General features: G+C 52.7%; 1 protein-coding gene across 13 annotated transcripts in view; it reads right to left on the reverse strand.

Annotated features, from left to right (window-relative positions):
* The window catches only part of FANCA (FA complementation group A), a 46,726-nt gene that overhangs the window by 1,986 nt on the left and 21,718 nt on the right, over window positions 1-23,022 (reverse strand). For 2 of the 13 annotated variants that reach the window (XM_086350404.1, XM_086350403.1), the window contains exons 15-42: window positions 21,846-21,956; window positions 20,990-21,085; window positions 20,853-20,912; window positions 20,008-20,096; window positions 19,421-19,481; window positions 19,283-19,332; window positions 16,134-16,210; window positions 14,897-15,010; window positions 13,783-13,919; window positions 13,434-13,504; window positions 13,013-13,109; window positions 12,748-12,935; window positions 11,663-11,756; window positions 10,650-10,826; window positions 10,138-10,211; window positions 8,778-8,906; window positions 6,186-6,270; window positions 5,155-5,318; window positions 4,610-4,715; window positions 3,873-3,929; window positions 3,648-3,752; window positions 2,917-3,029; window positions 2,185-2,323; window positions 1,350-1,412; window positions 952-1,054; window positions 525-600; window positions 236-389; window positions 40-132 (exon numbers count right to left, since the gene is read on the reverse strand). In XM_086350404.1, coding sequence (XP_086206530.1) covers window positions 40-132; window positions 236-389; window positions 525-600; window positions 952-1,054; window positions 1,350-1,412; window positions 2,185-2,323; window positions 2,917-3,029; window positions 3,648-3,752; window positions 3,873-3,929; window positions 4,610-4,715; window positions 5,155-5,318; window positions 6,186-6,270; window positions 8,778-8,906; window positions 10,138-10,211; window positions 10,650-10,826; window positions 11,663-11,756; window positions 12,748-12,935; window positions 13,013-13,109; window positions 13,434-13,504; window positions 13,783-13,919; window positions 14,897-15,010; window positions 16,134-16,210; window positions 19,283-19,332; window positions 19,421-19,481; window positions 20,008-20,096; window positions 20,853-20,912; window positions 20,990-21,085; window positions 21,846-21,956 — 2,883 coding nt within the window. Of the gene's footprint in view, window positions 1-39; window positions 133-235; window positions 601-951; window positions 1,055-1,349; window positions 1,413-2,184; window positions 2,324-2,916; window positions 3,030-3,647; window positions 3,753-3,872; window positions 3,930-4,609; window positions 4,716-5,154; window positions 5,319-5,949; window positions 6,271-8,777; window positions 8,907-10,137; window positions 10,212-10,649; window positions 10,827-11,662; window positions 11,757-12,747; window positions 12,936-13,012; window positions 13,110-13,433; window positions 13,505-13,782; window positions 13,920-14,896; window positions 15,011-16,133; window positions 16,211-19,282; window positions 19,333-19,420; window positions 19,482-20,007; window positions 20,097-20,852; window positions 20,913-20,989; window positions 21,086-21,845; window positions 21,957-23,022 lie in introns of those variants that run through there. The other 11 variants (XR_015145380.1, XR_015145382.1, XR_015145379.1 and 8 more) reach the window with 8 other exon arrangements.

The following is a 23,022-nucleotide window of genomic DNA, read 5'->3' on the forward strand; positions in this document are numbered from 1 at the left end:
ACCTAAACACAGACACCGCGGTGAGCACCTGGGGGTTACCTCTGCCACGTGCAAGAAGCTCCTTTCTGGGCACCGAGGTATCAATTGCAGCAGAAACAGACGGGCATTTGTTATCAGGCTTACGAGGTCACCCTAGAAAGATGGGCAGTGCCAAGGTCAGGGTGCCCACAGCTGTGAACTGTGCCAGGAGCATCACCCTGGTCTGTCTGGAGATGGGGCCTGGCCCTACACCTGCCTGAGTTGGGAGCTCCCCATCATGGGCCACAGTCCAGACTGCACCGGTCTCCCCGGCCACAAAGAGGCCAACAAGCTTCAGGTACATGTTGAGAGCAACGTGCAGGAAGGCATCTTCTGTGAGGAGGGCATCCTCGTCAAAGTAGGGAAGGAGGCTGAAGGCAGACACAGGTGTCAGGTGACGACCTCACCCGTCTGACTGGGGCTGGTGGCAGGCAGCAGGGGCGCAGCCTCTCCGTCTTGAAGGACCCCTGCTGTCTCTCCCCTGACTTCCAGGCCCTGAGGGTTACCTGTAGAAGGCGACCGGCAGCAGCCTGACCTGGTGGTCGGGGGCCAGGCCAAGGAGGGTGCGCCCCAGGGGGACATCTGCAAAACCAAGAGGCTTGTCAGCAGCGTGGGGTCCTCCCATAGTGTCAGGGTCTCCAGGAGTTGTGTGCCTGCTGACCCAGAGGTGGCAACCTCACGCCACAGACTAGGGGGTAGGGGCTGGGTCTCTGAAACCCTCAGGGCTCCACTAAATTATTAAGTGAATCTGCATACTTAACCAAGAACATAAAGTTGCAAAAATGAGTTTTTAAAGTGAGCCCCAAGGAGGGCTCCTGCATAATCATTTGAAAGTTCCTTCTGAAGAGGACTGAGTCGGCTGCAGTCTGACCTGCTCCCGCCAGAGGGCTGGGGGCCAGCACAGACATGGCTGGCAGCCTCTGGATCTCTCACCCGCCTCCGTCAGCTGAAAGACCAGCAGCCAGGAAATCCTCCTCCTCTGCATACACCCCAAGATGTCCGCACAGATGTCCACAGCCCTCAGGGAACCAATGGCCTGTGACCCACAGAAAAACAGGAGAACTCAAAGGTGACAGTGGGCAAGGAGGGGGTGTCTACCTGGGGCCCTGCACAGACCCTCAGGGTACAGGGTCTGAAGGGAGACCCCACAGGGCAGGCCCATGGCCTGGGGTTTTCTCTCCTGAGAAAGTTTTTGCCCCAAAGGTACCACACCTCCCCTGCTCAAGAGACCCAACTTAGGAGGTCTGCGGGGAAATGGGGATCCATGGTTTCAAGCGCCCTGGGGGCAGGGGCTCGCCACCCTGTCCAATGTGGGAGAGGGTCTGACTTACCTGTGGAGTCAGATACGAAGAGAGCAGGCCCATCAAGGAAAAGAAAAACAGGGAAACGAACAGCTACAAATGAAAACACATCCGCTTACAACATTAGACTACCTGTATTCTGTCCCTGAGAGTAACTATAAGTAAAAAACATTCCTCACTAATTGAGTGTTTATAGGCCTAGGTTAGAAATCTTTAGGGGAATCTTCGCAGGAATAAAATTTCCAATCGCTTTTAGAGAATTTAATGGGTTATAAACAATTACTGCTTGGCGCCCATCTCTGTGGGTCTGTCAGGGGACAGTGGTCTGGAAGATACGGAGCCACTAAAAGCCTTCCAACAAAAACAGCCTGAAAAGTCTAAGAACAGATGCTCCCTGGGACTCTGTTACTTGAAATTCTAATCACTCAAACCCCACACAGCTCAGCAGTTGTTGTCAGGCAGGTGTATACAGCCTGAGCTTCTGGGGAGCTCTGGGTTTTAGAGAATCGGGTTCAGCTGGGTGCACCATGGCAGCTCCCAGTGGGGACATCAGCCTGCCCTCCGAGCAGCCCTCCTCCATCCAGCCCTGGTCTCAGCGAGCAGCTGAATGGGGTATAGGTACCTTGATAAGTGCCAGCCAGCCCTAACTGCCCCCTCCTAGGGATTATGGGGAGGATAAACAGGTCAAATAAAAGCAGTTGAGAGTTAACCTGAAAGTAAGTCTTATCAAACCTGTACACCCAGGAAGGTTTGCTTCCAAATAAAGTCACAAGGACCCCAAACACTTGTGTGTCCTTGAAAAGCACAGTGTGTTAGATGAACCCTGAGAGAAGGTGACCCTCAAGGAAGAGGGTCTCATCCTTGCCTCCTCTCCTTGGCCATCCAGCTTCCCCAGCTCCTGCCGGAAGCTCTCCTTCCTGGCCCGTTGAATCGCAAAGTGCAGGGCAGCCGCGCAGAGCCAGGACGGGCCAGGTGCGGGGGACGGTGTGAGGGGGGAGGACACGCTGCACAGACAAGAGGAGTGTATTACCACAGGAACCCCTGCCCCCAACCTGGCTCTGCACAGACTGGCCCTATGCCCTGGACACAGGAAGCGGTGCAGCTTGCAGGGGGTCTCAGCTTTGTCAGGAGGGTGTGGAACGCAGGGTTGCCTGGAGCCCTTGCCCCGACCCCCTTCCCCCGATTCCCCAGAATCTACACCGGCCTCCCACACAACCCCTGCCCCAATTGCACTGTGATGTTCAAGGTCCTTCAGCAGGTTAAAACGGACAAAAGTGAAAAACAATAAGTGCAGTGATTTAAGAAACTCCTGCTCTCTCTATGATTAGAGTCAGTGGGCAGACTGGCTTTCCTTGTTTTCTGAGGTTTCCGGCATCCCTAACTCTTTGTGGGTGCCTGAGGGATGGAAATGGTCACAGAGGAAAATGTAAGGAGGCTGGAGAGGGCCAGCGATCCTCTCTGTGACCGTTAGGAGGGCACCCACTGGGAAGTAAGAGGAGACGGGTAGGTAAACACTGCACCTTGCAGGGACTGTCCAGAGGCCTCTCCAGCTCCCGAGATGCTGGGCAGGTCAACAAGAGCGTGCGCCCATACTCACCTCTCAGCGAAGAGGTGGGCCTCCTGCAGCTTCCGCAGCTCTGCAGGGAGCGGGCTCTGGGACCACCTCCTCCACCGGCAGTGAAGCTCGGGCTCCAGGCTCGACCACCACAGCTCATGGGAGAGAACGGGCACCGACAGTCATTCCCCACCACCAGGACTCTTTGGAGACCTCAGTGACCCTGACCATCTGGGCAGGACACGTCCACCTGCTGGCTGACACCCACCCCCCCAAGCCTGGCTCTGCTCATCTAGTGCTTCCTAACCACAAGGACAGTGTCTCATCTACGGCCCAACACAACTCATCCTCAGAGGACGCACGGTTGTCCAGGGAGCTCGGCATAGGACATGCTGCTCTGAAAGAATGGGGCTGTGTCCTCCCTCCTGACAAAACGAGAAGGGGTGAGAAAGCCCACGAGGGAGCCCCTCCTGAGGAACTTTGGAACGCCATGCAGAGGCCGGGCTGCAGGGGCTGAGCCGGCAGCTCCAGCCCGGAGCACACAGTGTGAACGATTCCTGTCGCTTGCTCTGGTACGGATGGACTCCTGTAACCCTGTCCTCCCACTCCAGTTCTCTCCCCACTGCTCCCGGCCATCTTCTCCTGACTTAACACCCACTGTGCCTGGGATCACACAGCCAGGAAGCCCTAGATGGACGTGCAGCCCCAGCCACACTGACCCTCATGGCACCTCACCAGGCCCGGGAGCTCCCGCAAGAAGATGGCAGGCCTACCAGAGCAGAGGTGAGCAGCAGGGGGCACTGGGTCTGGCAGGCGGTCAGGGCCAAGTCGGCTGCCAGGGATGGGTCTCTGCTTCGTGCACAGGTGTTGAGGAGCCCCTGGGGGAGGAGATGCCCACCACTGGGTTTGCACGTGGACCCTGGGAACCATTGTATACACAAGGGCCAGGCCAGAGGTCTGAGCAGTGACACGGGAGGGGTGGAGGGAACTGGAATTACCCTGAAGAAGTGGGCGGTGATGTCGTGGGTGAGGGCACCATCATGGGAGAAGTTCCTCTGCAAGATAGTAGAGGCTGGTGAGGAAGGAAGGTGGTGGACGGGGGTGGGCGGCCATGTGCTGTCCCTCCTCCCCCAGCACCTGGCTGCTTTCACAGGCCGTTCTCAGAGCTTGAGGGGGAACAGCCTCCAGAACGAACTTGAACAGAAAATCTCACCTCATTTCTGTTGCTCCCCAGTTACCCTATAAGCTCCACACAGATGACCAGAACCTCAGATCAACCTCCAACCACATGGTGCAATTTTACAAAGCCTCCTGCAGTGGGCACAGCACCTCCCTGTCCCTGACTGTGCACAAGTAAGGGAGGGCACCCTTTGGAGCCTGAAGAGCCAGGTGTGGGCACTGTCTGGCTTTTGTGCCCAGAGGTGAAGCGGGCAGGTCGGTCAGCACTTCTGGGGCCCAAACTGCTAACCTGGGGAAGCTTCTGTGAAGGAGTCGTGTTCCAGAGAGGGCACTGGCCCCAGTCTCTGGCCTTGCCGCCAGTGTCCAACAGGGTGAAGGACTCCCTGTGGCTCCAAGTGCCACAGCCTATCCTCAGTGACCTGCTGCAGGTGGGACTTATACTGAGGCCGCTGGCTCCATGTGACCACAGATGCACTCCTGAACTTTCCCCAGAACTAGTCTACGGTGCCCACATGGCCCCGAGCCCCGCACTTGACCTTGCTCGCTCCACACCTACCAACTCTGAGTTGACCAAGTGGAAGAAATCAGTGCAGCTGGGGGCAGCCGGCTGCTCCGCACGGGGGCTGCTGACCAGCATGGAGGGGGGCAGGCCGAGGAGGGTGCTGGGAGGACAGAGGTGTGGACAGTCACCCCCGAGAGCAATGCTTGGAGCAGCAGCCACCCTCCCAGCCTGTTGGGAACTGGCCCTAGTCTGCAGCCCATCCCTCCCTGGAGGGCCTGGGCTCCTGTGCTGCTGGGTCCACAGACACCACTGTGCTTCCCCAAAGCAGCCATGCAGTTTCATGATGACCCAGGGTGGGAGCAGTGTGCGAACCAACGAGCTCACTAGCCTGGGAAGGATGTCAATTCACAGCTCAGTTGTGATGAAGCTGCTGTGAGGACCCCTGAGCCCACATTCGATGTGAAGCCTTTGAACTGAAGGGATCCTGGGCCCAGACCCTGCTCTCCAGGGGACTCCCGGGGAGAGGCCAGCCCAGAGACCCGCAACTAGAGGGAAGAGAAGCCAAAGTGGGGAGAGACCCTGGGACACGACCGTGTTACCGTTTGCAGGTGAGCAGCTCCCGCTGTCTCTGGAGGCGGCTGGCCATGTCCCACCCGTGAGTCAGGGCCTGGAGGCGTCTGCGGAAAACTCCAAAGAGAAAGTGTCCGTGGGGAGCAGCGTGGCCGAGGGGCGCAGGGCCCTGCTCCAGGTCAGCAGCCATCTCCTGGAGACGGCAGCAGATGAAGAGCACCCGTCTCCTTATCGTTCTGTCACACGCGACCTCTAACCCCACGACTCCTGCCTCGGCCACCCTCCCAGGTACTTTCTTCCACTTCCCATTACGATGGACGCAGAGGACACACGTCCCTTTTGTGTGGAGTGTTAGGATCTCCCTTTCATCCTCCACATTTTCTAAATTCAGGCACTTTTAAAGAGAGATAGCGGGAATTCCAGATCCCATAAGACAGAGCTGTGTCGGCACGTCCACAGTTACAGACTCCCAGTGTACAGCCGGCGAGAAGGACAGGCCTGGTCTGCCCTCTGACCCCAGAGCCCACTCTCAGGAGATCTGGGCAGCAGCATGCTGACAGAAAGGCACTTTTCACTGCAGGATGAGAACCTGAAGGGCTTCTGCACCCTTCTCAGTGTTCCTGCCTCAGTGACAAGTGACCCGGGAAACAGAAGGGGCTGTATTCCAAACTCTAAATACTCAGCAAGTGGAGGGTTATTTATATCAGTTCTCAAGAGTCTGACCTCCTAGCGCAGCACCCAGAGTTAAAGAGCAGAGAATGGGAGTAGCAACCAAGTTACTACTGAAGTCCATATTTTTACTTCCTGTTTTCAAATCTTAAATGTCCTAAAGCCTGGAGATGCTTCCTGTATTTCATCTTTCATTTTTGTGTTCCTTTGACGTTCATGGTGACATGAGTTCACAGAACACATGGTCTCTGGTCTGAGTGACCATGTCTGTGACTCAGGCTTTCATTCTGCTTAGAACAGGCATCTGGACTCACTGGATACTCAATAAATATCATGATAGCACATGGCTTCGATGCAGTGGACACACTGAGTTTTGCATTTTCTAACTCACCTGCAATCTGGAAAAAATGTCCCGATTTCCTTTGCAGCCACTGAGAACCAAATCAGAATTCTCTGAGTGATGATGACTCCTCGAACTGAAATGAAAACACACTGAAAGCCTCCTTAGTGTCTCCTATCTGTGCTGGGCTACCTCTTCTTCTGTCTCCAGTATGGCCTGTAGTCACAGGGCCAGGGAGTACCCAGGGACCACAGCGCACGCACAGTGCCCCAGCAACAGCACAAAGCCAGCAACCAGCTCCAGCGACACATCAAAATGATTACACAACCAACTGGGATTTATCCTAAGAATGCAACGTTGGCTTAATATGCAAAAATCAATTAATGCAATAAACATGAGTAAAATAGAAAACCAAAACCCACACAGATAAAACATTAAGTTCAACACCATCTCATGACTAAAAAAATAAACTAACTAGGAGTAAAAGGGACCTTCCTCAACCTGGCAAAGGGCATTTATGAAGAACCCACAGTTCACATTGTACTCAATGATGACAGACTGAAAACTGTTCTCCCAAGACCAGGACCAGGACGAAGTGTCTGTTCCTACTGCCTCCAGTGAGCATTGCACTGTAAAGTTCTAGACAGGACAACTCAGCAAATAAATCAGCACATAAAAGTCATTTGGATTGGAAAGGAAAAGGTTAAACCATCTCTATTCACAGATGACAAGACCTTATATATAGAAAAATCATAAAAAATTAACAATAAAAAGCCATCTGAGCAAATAAGTGAAATTAAAGCAATGATCCCATTTACAATGGTGCTAAAAAAAAAAAATACTGCAGAATAAATTTAATCAAGGAGATGCAAGACTTGCACACTGAAAACTATAAAACACTGTTGAAAAATATCAAAGATGACCTAAACAAATGGAAGGACCCAAACTGATATACAGATACAGTGCAGTCATTATCAGAATCCCAGCTCATTTTGTACAAATTGATAAGCTGATCCTAAAAGTCCAGATGGAGCTGCAAGGGCTCCAGAACAATCTTGATAAAGAAGGACAAAGTTAGCGGACCCATGTCTTCCAATTTTACTTCCTTGTTTATTTTTTGGCTGCACCGTGCAGTTTGTGGGACCGTAGTTACCCAAGGCAATGGCACCCCACTCCAGCACTCTTGCCTGGAAAATCCCACGGACGGAGGAGCCTGGTAGGCTGCAGTCCATGGGGTCACGAAGAGTCGGACACAACTGAGCGACTTCACTTTCACGCACTGGAGAAGGAAATGGCAACCCACTCCAGTGTTCTTGCCTGGAGAATCCCAGCGATGGGGGAGCCTGGTGGGCTGCCGTCTATGGGGTCGCACAGAGTCAGACATGACTGAAGCGACTTAGCAGCAGCAGCAGTTACCCAAGGATTGAACCCAGGCCCTTAGCAGTAAAAGCATGGAGTCCTAACCACTGGACTGCCAGAGAATTCCCACATTTTCCAGTTTTAAAACTTATTACAAAGCTATAGTAATCAAAATAGTGTGGTCCTGGCATAGGGATAGATGTAAAGATAAGCAGAACAGAGTTGAGAGTCCAGAAGTAAACTCTCACACATGGTGAGCGGACTTTTGACAAGAGTAATAAGACCATTCAATGGGGAAAGAACAGTCTTTTCAGCAAAAAGGGCAATTGGACATTCACATCCAAAAGAATGGGGCTGGATCTCTACCTCACATCTTACAAAAAATTTACTCAACAGACTTCCCTGGTGGTTCAGTGGTTAACAATCTGTCTTGCAGGGGATGTGGGTTCCATGCCTAGTCAAGAAACTAAGATCCCACATGCCGAGGCACAACTGAGCCTGTGGGCTGTAACTGGAAAGTGTGTGTGCCTCAACTAAGACCTGATGCAGTCAAATAAATAAATTTAGGGGAAAAAAAAGTAACTCAAAATGGATCAAAGGCCCAAAAGCTAAAACTAAAAACAGATGAATATGGCTTCTTCAAAATGTAAAACTTATATGAATCAAAGTACTCTATTAAGGGAGTGAACCAATGACTTTAAGGGATGGGAGAAAGCATCTGTGATTCACGTGTCTCAGGGGACCTGGCATCTGGACTATATAAAGAACCCTTAAGACTCAACAAACAAATAGCCCAATTGTAAACGGGCAAAGGATCTGATCAGACATCTGTCCAAAAAAGATAAATAAATGGTCAACACTGTGAGCCATCAGGGAAAAGTAAATCAAAACCATAACAAGATAACACCACATATCACCTGGACACAGCATATGTCCCCAACCAGGAGGACGATGAGACTGAACAGGCCGTGTCAGACGCCCACAGCCTGCACGGCCCAGACGGGACTGGGAAGGCCTGCCTCTCATGGCAGCCAGTCCACACTGGTACTTCCTGCACTGTGGGTGGTGACACTGGCACCCACCACCTACTAGACCTTTTATTCTCCTCATGTTTGCTGACCAGGTGATGCACAGAGAAAAAGATGATACCAGAAGCTTGCCTTCACTGCGAAGATTCAAATTTGTTATCAGATATGTCCAAATGTGTGGACCGAGAGAAATAAAAACATTCTTAGAGCTACCAAAATCAAAACACACATGCCTCTGGGCACCAACGTTCCTAACCTTTGGCAGAAGTCCATGAGCACGTCGACCAGGGTGGTGCAAGCAGCTTCCAGGTCTCCATCGCAGCCACCGGTGGCAGAGGGCATGGGGAGGAAGTGCTGGTGGATGGCCCACTGCTGGAAGTCCTGCCTACAATGCAAATGCCAGTGTCTGTGCCTAGGGAGGCCGCCTCAGCTGGAGGGGTTGGGGACTGCAGGTGCACGGCTGTTGAGCTGGGGGCAGAGGGGGCGTCTGTACTGGCTGGTCCAGCAGCAGAGCATCCAGATGTGGACCAGGCTCCACAGTGCTAAGACCACAGCACTGGCAGCCACCAGTGCTGCAGTCTGCCCCCACAGGGAGACCAGAACCCGAGCAGGGCCTCGGCCACGACCACAAGAGGAAGGGGGCACTGCAGTGAGGAGTAAGAAAGGAGGCCCCAACCTGACTCCTCACCGACAGCACAGTGGCCTGAGGGAGAGCTAAGAAGGCGTACTCTGGAGCTGCACGCCAGGACGCTGGAGAGGAGGGAGGCCCCGGGCCCATGAGCATAGGAAGGAAGTGCTCAGGAAGCAAGCCGGGCACAAAGCTGATAGGTGGGAGCGCCCCACCAGCCCCTCCACCCCCACCCTCCGAGCTGCAGAGGCATTGTCGTCACTCCCACTCCTGTTTGCCGTCATCCCTAAGCCTACTTGTTCCACCAGAATCTGACACCACGTCACAGCATCTCCATGTGCGGGAACGTCTCTGACCACACCACAGATGGCGGCCTGAGGACAGCCACCCCTGCTGCGAAGCCCCTCAGCACACACCTGAGCCCCAAACAGCATACCTTATGGCTCAGCCATCTCGTTCGCCCGCCCCGAGACCCATAGGGGCCCCGGGACCCACAGGGCTCAGACCCCAATTTGCTCACTCCTGTTGCCACGCCTTGAAGCCAGCAATTGGTGAAGCCATGCCCACCCTCCCCCTCCTTGGCTGACACCAGCTGAGATCTTTGTGGCTCCCTGACCATGGCCCTCTGGGGTTCAGACTCTTTGTTCCTCACCCGGCAGCACCTGCTCCCACAGCCCTGCTGTATCTCCCTGCCTGCCTCCGGGCTGCAGTCCCTCAGTAGGAGTGCCCACTCAGGGCCAATGGGGCAGAAGCGCAGGCGGGGAGCCCCGTCTGTTTTGTTCACGCTACATCCCTAGCTCCCAGAACATTCTAGAAGTATCTGCCAAACCACAGGAGCTCAGGAAGTATTCCTTGAATAATAGAATGAATAAAATTATATTCACAGACTATACTATAACAGACTGTATGTTAAGCTGAACATTAAATTGAGGATATCATGACACAAAACAGTGTAACGTTTTAAAGGGCAGATCCTTTAAGCACTTACCTTTCTGTATCTGAAAGAGAATCAACTTCAGGCTGAATTTCTATTTCCAGTTGTAACCAGTCTCTATAAGTCAACTGAGAGAAAAAGCTCAAGTGACCACCATGCCAAGGACGGTGCACAAGAGCCACAGGGCGGGCTGTGAATGTGGCTCTCATGGCAGCTGGAGGTCTCCTGTGTCTCGGACCCTCTCGCCACTTCCCAGTGTTAGACAGGGAGCTTGGCATGAAGCCCCAAGAACCAGTCATTTAACCCTGAAAGTGAAGCTAACTGAAACTTTTCAAACTGGTCTTCAACTGCATCCTCCACATTGCTGCCTGGCTCTGGACAGATCGTGGCATCTGCATAACTTGTTTCAGCTCACCGAATTGGGCATATAACATGAAGCTTCCAGCAGTTGCACAGCACTCGCCCTGTCTTTAAATTCTGGGGCAGCTCACATGTCCACAGAGACCAACCTCAAAACCTCACACTGCGTGTAGCAGGTGTCCCAGGGAGGGGACTGCAGGACGTACCTGGAGCCCCTCCTGCTTGAGCAGTTCCTTCAGGGCTCTTTGCTTCCACAGGCAGAGCCCGGCTCTCCGCCAGTCCACGGAGGGCAGGCACAGGGGCCTCCAGGGTAGGCTGGCCGGGTCCTCCTGAGACGGGGGGTCTCGAGCTTCTGGGAACCATCTGAACATGATGAACTGGAACTGAAAAAAGCCAGTGGCGTGTGTGCTGTGAGGCTGGCCATGCTCGGCTGGCAGTGGGGAGCCCCTGCTCTTCAGATGGCACTTCAGGGGGCAGCAGCTTTGACTGCACATGTGAGGCCGCTGTGTCCTGCAGCCGTGCTCAGCCGTCCCCTGAGGCTTGCTGGCACTGGGGTCTGTGTGAGATGCTCCCAGGTGATGGACAAGCCACCTGTCTTTCCTTAGGAGACAGAAACCCCTGCCCTGTGCTGCCGGAGTCACAGGCAGCACAAGAGGACCATGGCAGCTTGGGACCTGAGGTGGGCTTCCTCTTCTGGGAAGCCACTCCCCCTGACCTGCCCCAATCCCACACTGTGAAACTGTGGTACCAGCCCCCAGGCTGCTCCTGACAAGGCAGCTCCCAGCAGGGCCCAGGAGTCCAACACCGAGCCTGGAACTGAGAAGCAGGCTCACTGCCCAGGGGACAGGCTCCCTGGAACTCTGCACGTGCCGCAACCCCGGCTCCCACTGGAACGGACAGCCCTGCCACCCTTGACACAGAATCCCAACACGCAGTCTCCAGGGCTATCTTTAGAGGAAGTATAGGGTGCCTCTTTACCTGGGAAGACGCTACTTATGACTACTGAGCCAATTTTATAAACGGGAGGGACATCTGTGGTTCACCTTACACCCCCTTCTCTTAACTCAGCCAGTGAGAAAAGGCAGAAGGCGGTGGCTCCCAGGAGAGAGCCCGCCACAGACCAAGGCGGTGCTGAGCACGAGATGGAGGCCACACAGCCTCGGGCCAGAGACCCGTAGAAAACAGGAACTCGGCCGAGAAAGGAACCCAGAAGACTCACCTTTTTTATAAGGCCAGGAGACAGACAGCTGTGCAGAAGCTCATGTGACTGGGAAAACTTACACAAGGAATAAGAAATTGCTGCTGTAGAAAATCTGAAAATAGAAAACGGAAATTATAACACAGAAACAGGATCCACACAAAATACAGGGTGGAAGTCAGCATGAGTCACATGAAGTGAACCAAGGGCATCCAGCACCCCCACCCCACCCCCTAGTAATGCATCTTGGAAAATGTAAACAAGCAAGCACTCCACGTAAGGGCTTGCTTCCCCAGCGTGTTGGGGAGGGCGTGCTCCGTGAGGTTCATGAGCATGACCACACATTGTTTGCCGTTCCTGCCTATAAGGACCTCCAAGCCAGGGAGAAGTGGGTCCAGTTGCAGCCTCAGCTCTGCCCACCCATGGTGGCTCAGACGAGTCGGGCAGAGGCTAGAGGCCAGCAGGGAGTCTGGGTAGTGAGGACAGGGCCTGATTCCCGGGGGCCTCATTAGTGAGAGCTGCTCCTGTGCTTGGCTCTCCCTGTCTGCTGACGTCAGCTAAGTCCGCAAGCCAAGACCCTGCCCCTGCCAACATCCCTCCCACCAGAGTCTGGCTTCTGTCCTGACTTCAGTCTGTTCACGTCAGCAGCTGCAGAAAGCCCCAGGTCTCTGCCATGGGGTGGCCACTCTCACCCCAGCCATCTCTCACACCTGCCAAGCCTGGTGCTGGGCTCCCTGCAACGGCTGGGTCCTGGGAGAGGTTCTGGCACTTTGTGTGCAGTGACGGGACAGCCATGCATGCAGAAGAGTCCCCCAGAGAAAGCTGCTCGCCACAGGGAGACCCCAGAACTGAACCTGAGGGACAGGTCCACCCAGCTGCTGGCCACCCAGCCTAAAGAAGGACACCTGCAGCCCAGAGCCAGCATCTCCAAAGGCAAGGAGCAAGGCAGGATGACTTCACTGTCCTAACCAGAGATACCAGCATGCGCCCAGATACATCCAGACAAGGTTCCTTTCGGGAGGTGTGGACCAGCACAGTATGGAACACGTGTTGTCTGTGCTGTGCTGTCTGAGGAACACATGTTACTACTGACAAGGTGTACTTACTTCAGACACAGGGCCGAGGCCTGCTGGGCCGTGCAGGGCAGGAGGCTGTCAATGAACTCAGGGATGGGCAGGCCCCTGGCAGGGGCTGGAGGACCCACGTGCACCTTGGGGAGCTCAGACCTGGACTCACCCAGGTGAACAGCCAGCGCAGCCAAGCCCAGCACGTGTGAGGCACTCAGGCTTGGGCCCTAAGAGAGAAAAGGTGTTCGGTGCTGGGGGGCCGGGTGGGGGACCCACTCCCAGCTGGAGGGAATGGCAGCCCTACCTGGTGATGGAGCAGCTGGCAGAGCCTGGTGAGCATGGCTGGCAGGAACCTGTGTCCACACAGGGCCCTCACGAAGTGGGTGGCCCAGGGGCCCTGCCTATGGGGACAGCCATAGAGAACAGGGCAGTGGCAGTCCCAGCCCTCCCAGCCCTTCCAGAGCCCATGGATGAGCAGGCAGGCACCGCAGACCCAGAAAGAGCCAAGTCACTCCCCAGACAGCAGGCTCACCTGCTGCGAGGCTGCCTTGCCCACGTGCCTGTAGTACATCAGCCCCCAGCCCTCCCCGCCCTCCCCCAGTGCAGCAGGACATCGGGGGTGGCCCAGGGCCCAGAGCTGGACCAAGACCGATGGCCTCTCATCAGGAGCACCAGGCCACCCTCGGGGCAGCTCCAACCACCTGCTGGGACCACCCAGCCTCTACCTGTCCGGTGGGGCGACACTGGAGGCTGCCATGAGGTTCTGACAAAAAGACGTCAGCAGGAGGTCCACCACCTGAGAGGAAAGGTCTTGTCAGAGCATTTACACCCCGGAGACACAGGATCAGGGCTAAGCTCACGAGACTACGAAACAGGCTGCTGCCCAGAGAGAAGGCTGCCACTTCCAGGTCATAGGAACCCCCAGACCCTAGGAAGGTCCCCCGGGGTCATGATGGGATGTGTCAGTGGAGAACAGGGTCGGCAGACCTGCCCACACCTTCGTCCCAAATGCAGAGTCTGCATGCAGACAATACCAAACCCTCAACTCACTCACACATGGTCTCCCACACTCACCCTCTGCTCCAGCGGCTGCAGCTTGGGGGCCTGGATGCTGAGCTGCACCGGGGCCGCCTCGTCACTGCTGACATCCTCGCTGAGGCCCAGGACAGAGTGGAGCCTCTCGGAGACCATGGCCACCTGAGCTGATAGCTCTACGAGGGAGGGACTGCCATGAGCAGGGGCGTCCCTGCCCCCACTGTGTCTACACCACCCTCAACTTGCATCGCCTGCCACCTCTGCAGGCGCTGACACCTGCTGCAGCCCCTCGGCCCAGCCTTGGTGTCCCCCAGGACCACAGGCTGCAGGGGCAGTGTTAGGAAGGGCCATGCTGGCCACAAGGGGATGTCCTGGGCCCGCAGGGTGACCACAGCTGCGGTAGAGCTAACCACACAGGGCTGGGACTGTGAAAACCATGTGTCACTTTTGACCCTCAATTTTAACTCCTCACAGGCTTCCATGTTCTCTGCAGGTCAGATGTGAACGTACATACATTATATGCGTTCACAACATACCTAATTTTTTTGATATCTCTAGGCTACATGGTTTATCTGCAAGTTTTTTCAAATTGTCATTTGCCTCTGAAAAATTAAGTATATTTACTGAAAATAATCTGCATATACTGAATGGACCTGTGCAGTTAAAAACATGGCTTATTTATATTAGTTTCTGCATTTAGCATAACAAAGTCTAAAACTACTGGAACTGAGCACTTTATTTTGTGGCCACTGCGTGCTCTGAACTGCACAGACTGGTTCTCCAGGTCCCCCAGAGGAGACAGCCCAGGAGCAGAGACCCAGTGCTGAGGGCTGGAGGTGCCAGGCAGTGGAGGTCAGAAAGAAAGCCATACCCAGCCCAGCACACGGCTTTCTCCTCTACATCACCTATCCCACCAGTGCCAAGGAGAGAAAGTTCACCTTCTGCCAAGGCTTGGGACAGCCTGCATGTCAGAAACAAGGCTGCGTCCTCCACACCCATCAGGCCATGGTCAGGCTTTGTGACAGATGCTGAGCTCAGGGAACGCAATGACCACTGTGGCTCAGGGACCAGCCATGAACTTGAGCGCACGGGACATGCCTTCCCACCCACAAACACCCACTGTGGACAGTCCTGCCTGCAGCCCCCTCCTCACCGTCATGCTGGGTGGGGTCCGTCATAGAGGCCCTGAGCCTCTGCAGGGCAGCCATGAGCAGGTCCAGTGGCTCCTCTGCACAGCTGGGCTCCACCTCCCCTCCCTGGGCTGCATCTGAGAGGCAGGAGGTGATTTTCACAATTGGGCTAGACAGCAAGCACATGGAAGTTTAGGAAAAAACCACGGTTCTATGCACATCATCACCGCAAGTGTAAAATGCACATACGTAATAAAAAAGACCAAACGCTTGTGGAGGGAGGCTGGGCTGGGGGTATGAATTATGGACAGATGATGGTCAAACTGATGATGATGTTTCTTAAACTTTTAAGTAACATTGTGATACTGTTTTTTACCATAGGATGTTAAGATGAAATGTTAGAGGGAATTACCAGTCCTCAACATACATTTAAAAGGTTCTAGAAGCCCTTTTCCAAAAGCAGGACCAGAGATCAGGAAGAGAGGCAAGGCTGCTCTTGGCTGTGGACACAGCCCTCCAGCCCCTTGGCACCTCATCAATGAGATGTTCTGATACGGGTCCAAACAGGTGTGGGTCCCCTTGGCCATCAGAACCTGTGGCAGACTCTGTGAGAGTGTTCTGCCAGACAGAATCAGAGAACAGAGTTGCAGGCAGTCAGTCAGCCTAACTGGCCAGCAGGCAGCAGAGGCTTTGACCAGCAAACAGCAGCACCATCTCAACACTGATAGACCAGGCCCTGTGCAGATGGCACCTTGCTCCTGGGGGGTGGGGTAGGGACAGTGTCCCCGGCTGCTCCAGGTCTGATGCATTCTTGGCCCAGGTCTACATCATTGTCCCCTAGAAGCAGCAAGATCCCCACCAACATCACAAAGAGCTGAGGCAGACCCCCAGTAGGACACGGTGCAGAACCAACACCATGACCTCAGCCTGGCTGGTCACCTAAATGTAAAGCTCGAATCAGATGGGCAACAGAAACCACGTTACAACCTCAGTGGGGCACACAAAGATGACAGTCAAGTGGACTTGGTACCACTTCCTTCAGGAAGTGTAAGGCAGGTACTTCCCGGCTGAGACCTGAGAGGGTTGATATCACAGGCAGCCCTCCGGGTGTCACAACCATCCTGGGGCTGAGCCAGTCAGTCTCTGAAGCCACAACTCTGACCAGACCAAGCATGACATGACCGGACCAGAGGGACTATGGCTCCACCGACAACGTCTCGTGATTCGGGAAGCGGAGATGGGCACAAATGAGGACCACACCTTCTGGCTGCTTCTGTCCGGCAGTGGAGCAGGCTTGGCGGTAGGCGGAGTACAGGGCTGGGGGAATTTTATCCGCTCTGGGTCAGAAGCAAACAGTAAAATAGTCCATTGCAATTTAAATTGATTCTCAAGGTTACAATTCCAGAAACTATCAGAAAACACAAATATGCAATACAGTAAACTATACGACACATAAACAGATTATACAACACCACACCACGTGACTCTACTGAATAATACATGCTACATAAACGTCTGCCAATGGTTTTTGTTGGGCAGAGAGATTAGAAATGATTTTCACTTCTCTCAGTCAAGTTTTGGTAATTCTCACATTTTAAAGGTGAAATTAATTACTTTTAATGAGAAATGCTAAGAAAAACACCCAATTAATGTTTACGACACTCAAAATATAAGTCCAGTGATGATGCAGGGCAGCTACAGGGCATGGACCCAGGTGGCATGCCCTCATGGCACAAGGACGAGTCCAAAGACAAGAGCCACGGAGTCACCTTCAGAGGAGTGGAAGTCACAAGTGGCCCAGTTATGAGACACATGACAGCAGCATGGTCTGCAGGACACTCCCCTCCACACACACTGTGCTGCAAACTGTGATGACAAGACTCAAGCAGAACAGAGAGAGACCTGCTGCGGTCTAGAGTATGACTGTGCACAGGGGCTGGAGACTAGGAGCTGAGGGGCACCGCCTTCTGCCCTGGGGTCAGTACAGCCTTTAGCCCAAAGTCAGAAACCAGTGCAATTAAAAAGAGCAAACTCAAGGAAACAGAGAAATCCACAGAAAAGAAACTGTGAGTCATTGCTTTCATTAACATCTTCAGAGAGACAAGACATAGCACTGCATCTATGAAACAAGAATGGATTGCTGGGGGTTTCCCTGGAGGCTCAGTGGTAAAGAATCTGCCTGTCAATGCAGGAGACAAGGGTTTGATCACTAGTCCAGGAAAATCCCACATGCCATGGAACAGCCAGTGCATCACAACTGGTGAGTGTGTGCCTTAGAGCCCATGCTCCACAAGAGAAGCCACCACAATGAGAATCCTGTGCACCACAGCTAGAGTGGCCCTTGCTTGCTGCAACTAGAGAAAACCTCACACAGTAACAAAGACCCAGCACAGTCAAAAACAGATTGTATTAAAAAAGGAATGGACTGCTGTACAAAGAAATATCTGATGGCAGAAATGAAACACTCAGTAAAAGTACCTACAGATAAACTTTAAGAAATCTCCCAGAAAGGAGAGGGAAAACAAAATGAAACAGATATGCAAAATATGACAAAAGAGGAAAAAGTCAGAAGACACTTCAGGAAATATAACACCTAAAAAAGAGAAGTTCCAAGAAGGAAAAAGACACAGAGGAAACTTTCAGTGACATGAACCAAGATAAAATAATCAGAGTCTGGGACTGGCTTCAAAACCATCCAGAATACTGAGTGGGTAAATGAATTTGAAGGCTACAGATGAAACAAGATTGGTCATTTATTGATAACTATTAAATCTGGGTGACAGATTCTATTCTGCTTTTCTGTCTTAAATTTTTCATAAAATTTTAAAAAAGGGTTTTAAATATCCAAGAAAATTCCTCAGTACTGAAGAATATGAACTTCCAGATTAAAAGCCCCACCACATGGGGCTTCTGCAAGCTTCTACACCTTGCTCCAGTCCATGCCTCCCCTTCTACACCTTGCTACATCATTTCACCAGAAATGAAATCAGATCTACAGTGAAATGCACTGCTATAAAACTTCAGAACACAGGGAACAAAGACACTACAGGCCTCCAGAAAGAACACAGATCCCATGCAAAGAGTCAGAAATTGTAAGTTTCTAACATCTCAGCAGCAACACTGGACATTAGAAGTCAAGGAAGTGATGCAAAAATTTGAGGGAAAATAATTTCCAACTTAGATTTCTATACCCAGCCAAACTACCTATCAAATGACGGGCTAAAAAAAGTGTCAAAAATTTACCTCCCATCCATCCTTTTGTGAGAAGCTTCAATAGGAAGCTTTCCACCAACAAAAAGGAGTAAACCAAGAAAGAGGAGGATCTTGATATAGAAAAGAGAAGCCAGCACAAGCCATGGCAGAGGACAGCACAAGGTGATGCTGAAGGGAGACGCAAGGGTGACAGCCGTCTTAAAGGCATAAACAGCTAGTAAGTAGCAATGGAGCAGGTTAGAAGGCCTAGAAGAGATTTCCCTACAATATAACTGCAGGGATACTCAATGATTCTGAACAAGAGAACAGTTAGACACCCAGCTGAGTTTGCAGGGAAGCGTATAAATATGTACAAGGAAAACTACGATAAAACAAAGATGATTATGAACTCCAGAGAAAACAAAAGGAACAACTCTGAACAGTGTCTGGATAGTCTTAAAAACAAGCACTAAATACTGAGGTTTTAAAAACTATTACAGGAAGGATAGCTATGTTTGTTGGTGGAGGACAGAAAACTAAACCAGAAAAAGTGGTAAGTACGGAAATAAAGTTATTTGGAGATTTGGGGCAAAATATAAAAAAATCAGGTAAGAGATGAAAATGCTTGCTTCCAGAAAGAAAGTGAAGTGGCAGGATGGGTGGCATGGCTCTCTGTCTTAAACTTCATAGAAATATCTGATTCTTTAGTCTAACTTGTTTTTTTTAAATTTTGACATATAGTTGAATTACAATGTCGTGTTAATTTCTGCTGTACAGCAACATGACCCAGTTATATATATCGATACGTTCTTTTTCATATTCTTCTCTATTCTGATTTATCACAGGATATTGAATAGTTACCTGTGCTATATAGTAGGATCTTGCTGTTTATCCATCCTTTATGTAACAGTGTACATCTGCGGATCCCAAACTTCCGGTCCATGCCTCCCCTTCTACACCTTGATCCCCTCCCGGCAACAAGTCTGTTCTCTCTGTTTGTGAGCCTGTTTCTGTTTCATTTGGGCCATGTTTTAGATTCTACGTACAAGGGACATCATATGGTATTTTTGAAGTTGTGATATTCAGAATCAAAGAAATTTTCTTTTTAACATTTTAAGCAACTAATTTTAAGGCAACTTTATAGATAAATAGAGCATACGTGTGACACCACACAGGTCTCTGTGCTGCTAGCCCCCAGCCGCACTGGCCACACATACCTCCTCAGGGACTCGATAAGAGCCTCGCGGGAATCAGGGGCTCTCGGGAGCTATGAAGAAAGACAGACTCTGTGAGATGCCGAGAGGAACCCCAGTCTCTGCCAACCCGGCCCCAGGGTCACGGAGACGTGTACTGACCACTCGTGGTGTGAGCAGCGCAGGGAGGAAGTGGGACAGGTAATAGGACCTCCGGAATATGCTGCAACGGAGAAGGGCAGGCTCAGGGCGGCCCCTGGCAGAGGACCTGCAGCAGGGCAGTGCCATCCACATCTGGGGCCGTCCCTGAAGGTCAGCATCATGTTTTCAAGTCTTCTTTCTCACTGTTTAGGGGCCCTTTGCACAAACAGAATTCTGTGCTGGTGACCACCTGTGGCTGGAGAGTCAGGGCATTCTGGAATCTGGGCTCATCCATGATCAGGAGGTTGACCGTGGGAGCTGGAGGCCATGCACATCCCTCAGGGGCAAAGCCTTAAGAAAGCTACCCCATGCTGGGAGCAGCCAGAATTCATGCTTTGGGGTCACAGCAAATTCTACAAAACTTTGCTATTCAACTCCCTGCACTGGCCTCACACAGTCACTGCTGAAGCATGAACAAGAAAAATCATTGTGGCTTAAGGGCGGGCCTGTTCTGATCCCTCTGAACAGCTTTCCTAAAGGGCCCACCCATCATGGCCACAGAGCTTCGCTGGGGCCTGCCCAATAGCCCTCCCGGTGTGTGACCCTACCTGGCCTCTAGGATGGCGACGGGAACCTTCCCTGTGTGTTCAAACACCGAGAGTGCCTTCTCAACATCCTGGGATGCTTGGCTCTGGGGCTGGATGGAAATGAACAGAAGACTTAAAGAAAAGGCAGGAGCAGAGCAGGGCCACGGTTTTGTGGTCAGGTGAGAAGCACGAGAGAGCAGGGCATGTGGACAAGCCCCTGTGCCAGCAAACTGCTAGGAGGGATCGACTGCTGCCCCCAGCCTCAGTGAGCTCACCATGTTGGAGAGCTGCCCTGCCGGCCCCCGTGGGTCTGTCCCTCCACCCTCTTTCTGCTTCCCTTCTAGAGCAACAAAGATCCCAATGCAAAATTTTCAGGTGGGAAGATGCAGAGACCTGATTATTTGACATTTAAAAATATTATGAAATGGCAACTTGTAAACAGCAATAAATCTTAAATGGAAAACTGCTTTACATATTTTAAAGCTTTAATCTGACAGTCCAGCACCTCCAAAAGTTCTTCATAGACTCATAACTTTGAGGTTAGAGTGTCTTAGGAAAGTATACACAGCCCATACACCCACCTGACATGTGTCTACACGAACAGAGTTAACACTTTTTTCTATAATTCTGAGAAAAACACAACCTTGCCCTTCCCCAGCTGATTTACAGACCACTTTGTCCATGAAACCACGTGAAGGGGACCCCAAGAAGAAACGTTACTGGCCGTGGGGCCCCTGCTGCTGCTGTGAACAGACACCAGAGGACGGCTTGCCTGGCCGCCGCACATGCGGGTGCCCCGATGGCAGAGGCTCTGACGTGCAGAGTCCAGGAAGGAGGCCACGCAGAGAGGAGCATGGGCACGTTACCTGCGTGACATCTCCAGCAGAAGACAGGTCTTCATAGAGCCCCATGTTCTCTATAGAAATCTGCAGAGAGGTGGGTGTCAGTGAGGACCCCTGGGGGCGCTGGGCTCCACGGACAGAGAAGAGGAGCTGGGACTCACTTTGAGGTCGGCCAGGCGTGTCTTGGCCAGCACCACATAATCAGTGAGGAGGGTACGATACTTGCCAGGGACCAGGGGTGGGTGGAGAATGTGCACCTGTGGGCAGAGGGTGGGGGCGTCCATCAGCTCCTCAGCTGCCCCGACTTTCTGGGGCAGTCACTCACACTGACCACAGAAGAGTCCCAGCATCAGCCACAGACCAGAGGACATGCAGCAGACAGGGCCCTGGGCCAGGCGAGGGCAGGAAGGGTCCTGTCACAGAGCTGGTTCCCAGGCCCCACATGGGAGGGAGGCAGTGGGGGGTGGGGGGACAGGACTCAGGAGGGCATGTGCTCACTCCCTCTATGTGCGTTACTTTGTGCGTACTCTTTGAAATGAAATATACATTTAATTAAATAGGAAGATGATGTTCATTTTCCAAGTGCCTTACCCACGAAAGTGAGTGCTGGGGATAGGCATCTCATCACAAGCAAGTGCACAGCAGGATGCTTTTGGTGACAACATGAACTGAGCATCCAGTCTTACACCCCCGGAATAACAGTCATGGCCTCGGGGGCGTACTCCCCCAGCTTCTTTGTCAGTATACAAATAGATCATTTTGAACACCAAGCACAGGGCCCAGGACGCTTGCCTGCCTCACCGTCTGTGGTGTGTAGGCACGCAGACGGCCCTGCTCACGGACCAGCTCCCAGGACCACACACGCTGGTTTCTGGGCATTTACCAGAAGAAACCTGGCTCCCTTAGGTACACCCTGACACCCCAGGGTGGCGTCCCTGCTGTGACTGCTCCCTGCTGCAGTGTCCTGGGGGAACCCCAGGACCGGGGACTGAGCAGAAGGTCCTGCTGGCCTCTCACCTGCAGGTACCGGGGGACCTCGAAGGGCACGAGGTCAGACAGGAACTTGAAGAGGAAGACCAGCGCCTTCTTGCTGCAGCTGTGGATGCCCCTAGTGCTGCCGAAAGTGGCCTGGGGAGGAGCCGGGAATGAGGTGGGGCGAGAGGAGGACCTGCCATGCAGTGGCCATGACTATGTCCCAGCCTCAGCAACAGCGGGAAGAGGGAAGCAATGTCATTTTAGCTTGTTCGTCTCCAGGACGCCATGGCTGTGCCCTAGCTAAACAGACGGACTGAGAATTTAAAAAGTAAAAAATACAGTCCTGTAGGACTTCGTGATGGCCCAGTGGTTAAGAATTTGCCTGCAAATACAGGGGACATGGGTTCCATCCCTGGTTCAGGAAGATTCCACATACCGAGGAGCAAGTAAGCCAGTGCACAACTCCTGAGCCCCCACTCTAGAGCCCATGCTCCACAACAAAACCCTGACTCTGCCCAGACCGCGTGGCTTCCCACCTCCTCATGAGTGCAGTCTGGCAGGACGGCGAAAACCAACACGGCTGCTTTTGTGCACACTGGGCTGCTCTGTGGTGGTTCTCACGTGCATGGGGATGGGGTGGGGGGTGCCCTTCTCTCTGCTTACTTCCCACCAGGTCAGGTGTTTGTTCGACTCTCACAACTAGAGAGTAGCCCTGCTTGCTGCAGCCTGTGCAACAAGGAAGACTCGGTGCAGCCAAAAATAAATAAAAAATTTAAATTTAAAAACATTTTAAAAATTTATAAAGGATACATTCCTGTGGAAAATGGTAAATATGGTGCCTTTCTGTGAACCTTAGAGACAGGATTTGTCAACTGCCCACGAGAGCCCTGTCCTCGAAGACACACTCATTCCACTCTAACCACACGCTCAGCTGAGTGGACGACAGCCCTGCAGGGGAGGTAGCCACGGCAGGTGGGCCTTTGGCAAAGCCCCAGGTCACAGCAGGAAAGTGAAGAGGACCCTTAGAGAACTGGGTGCGCCTGGGGGAGGGAGGTTCTGAAGAGTCGGCCCTGAGCAGTCTGGATGAGCCAGCAAAGAGCAGCACCCACCCCACATGAGGCCCACCCACCACATTGCAAGGCCTGCAGCAGCTCCTCTTCCAGATCACACCCCTAGTTCTTCTGACAAAGGATGGTCAGACAGACAGCAGACATACAGT

Source organism: Bos grunniens, chromosome 18 (genome assembly GCF_055505025.1).
Source record: "Bos grunniens cultivar Pamir isolate PY7600 chromosome 18, Bosgru_T2T1.0, whole genome shotgun sequence".
NCBI lineage: Eukaryota > Metazoa > Chordata > Mammalia > Artiodactyla > Bovidae > Bos > Bos grunniens.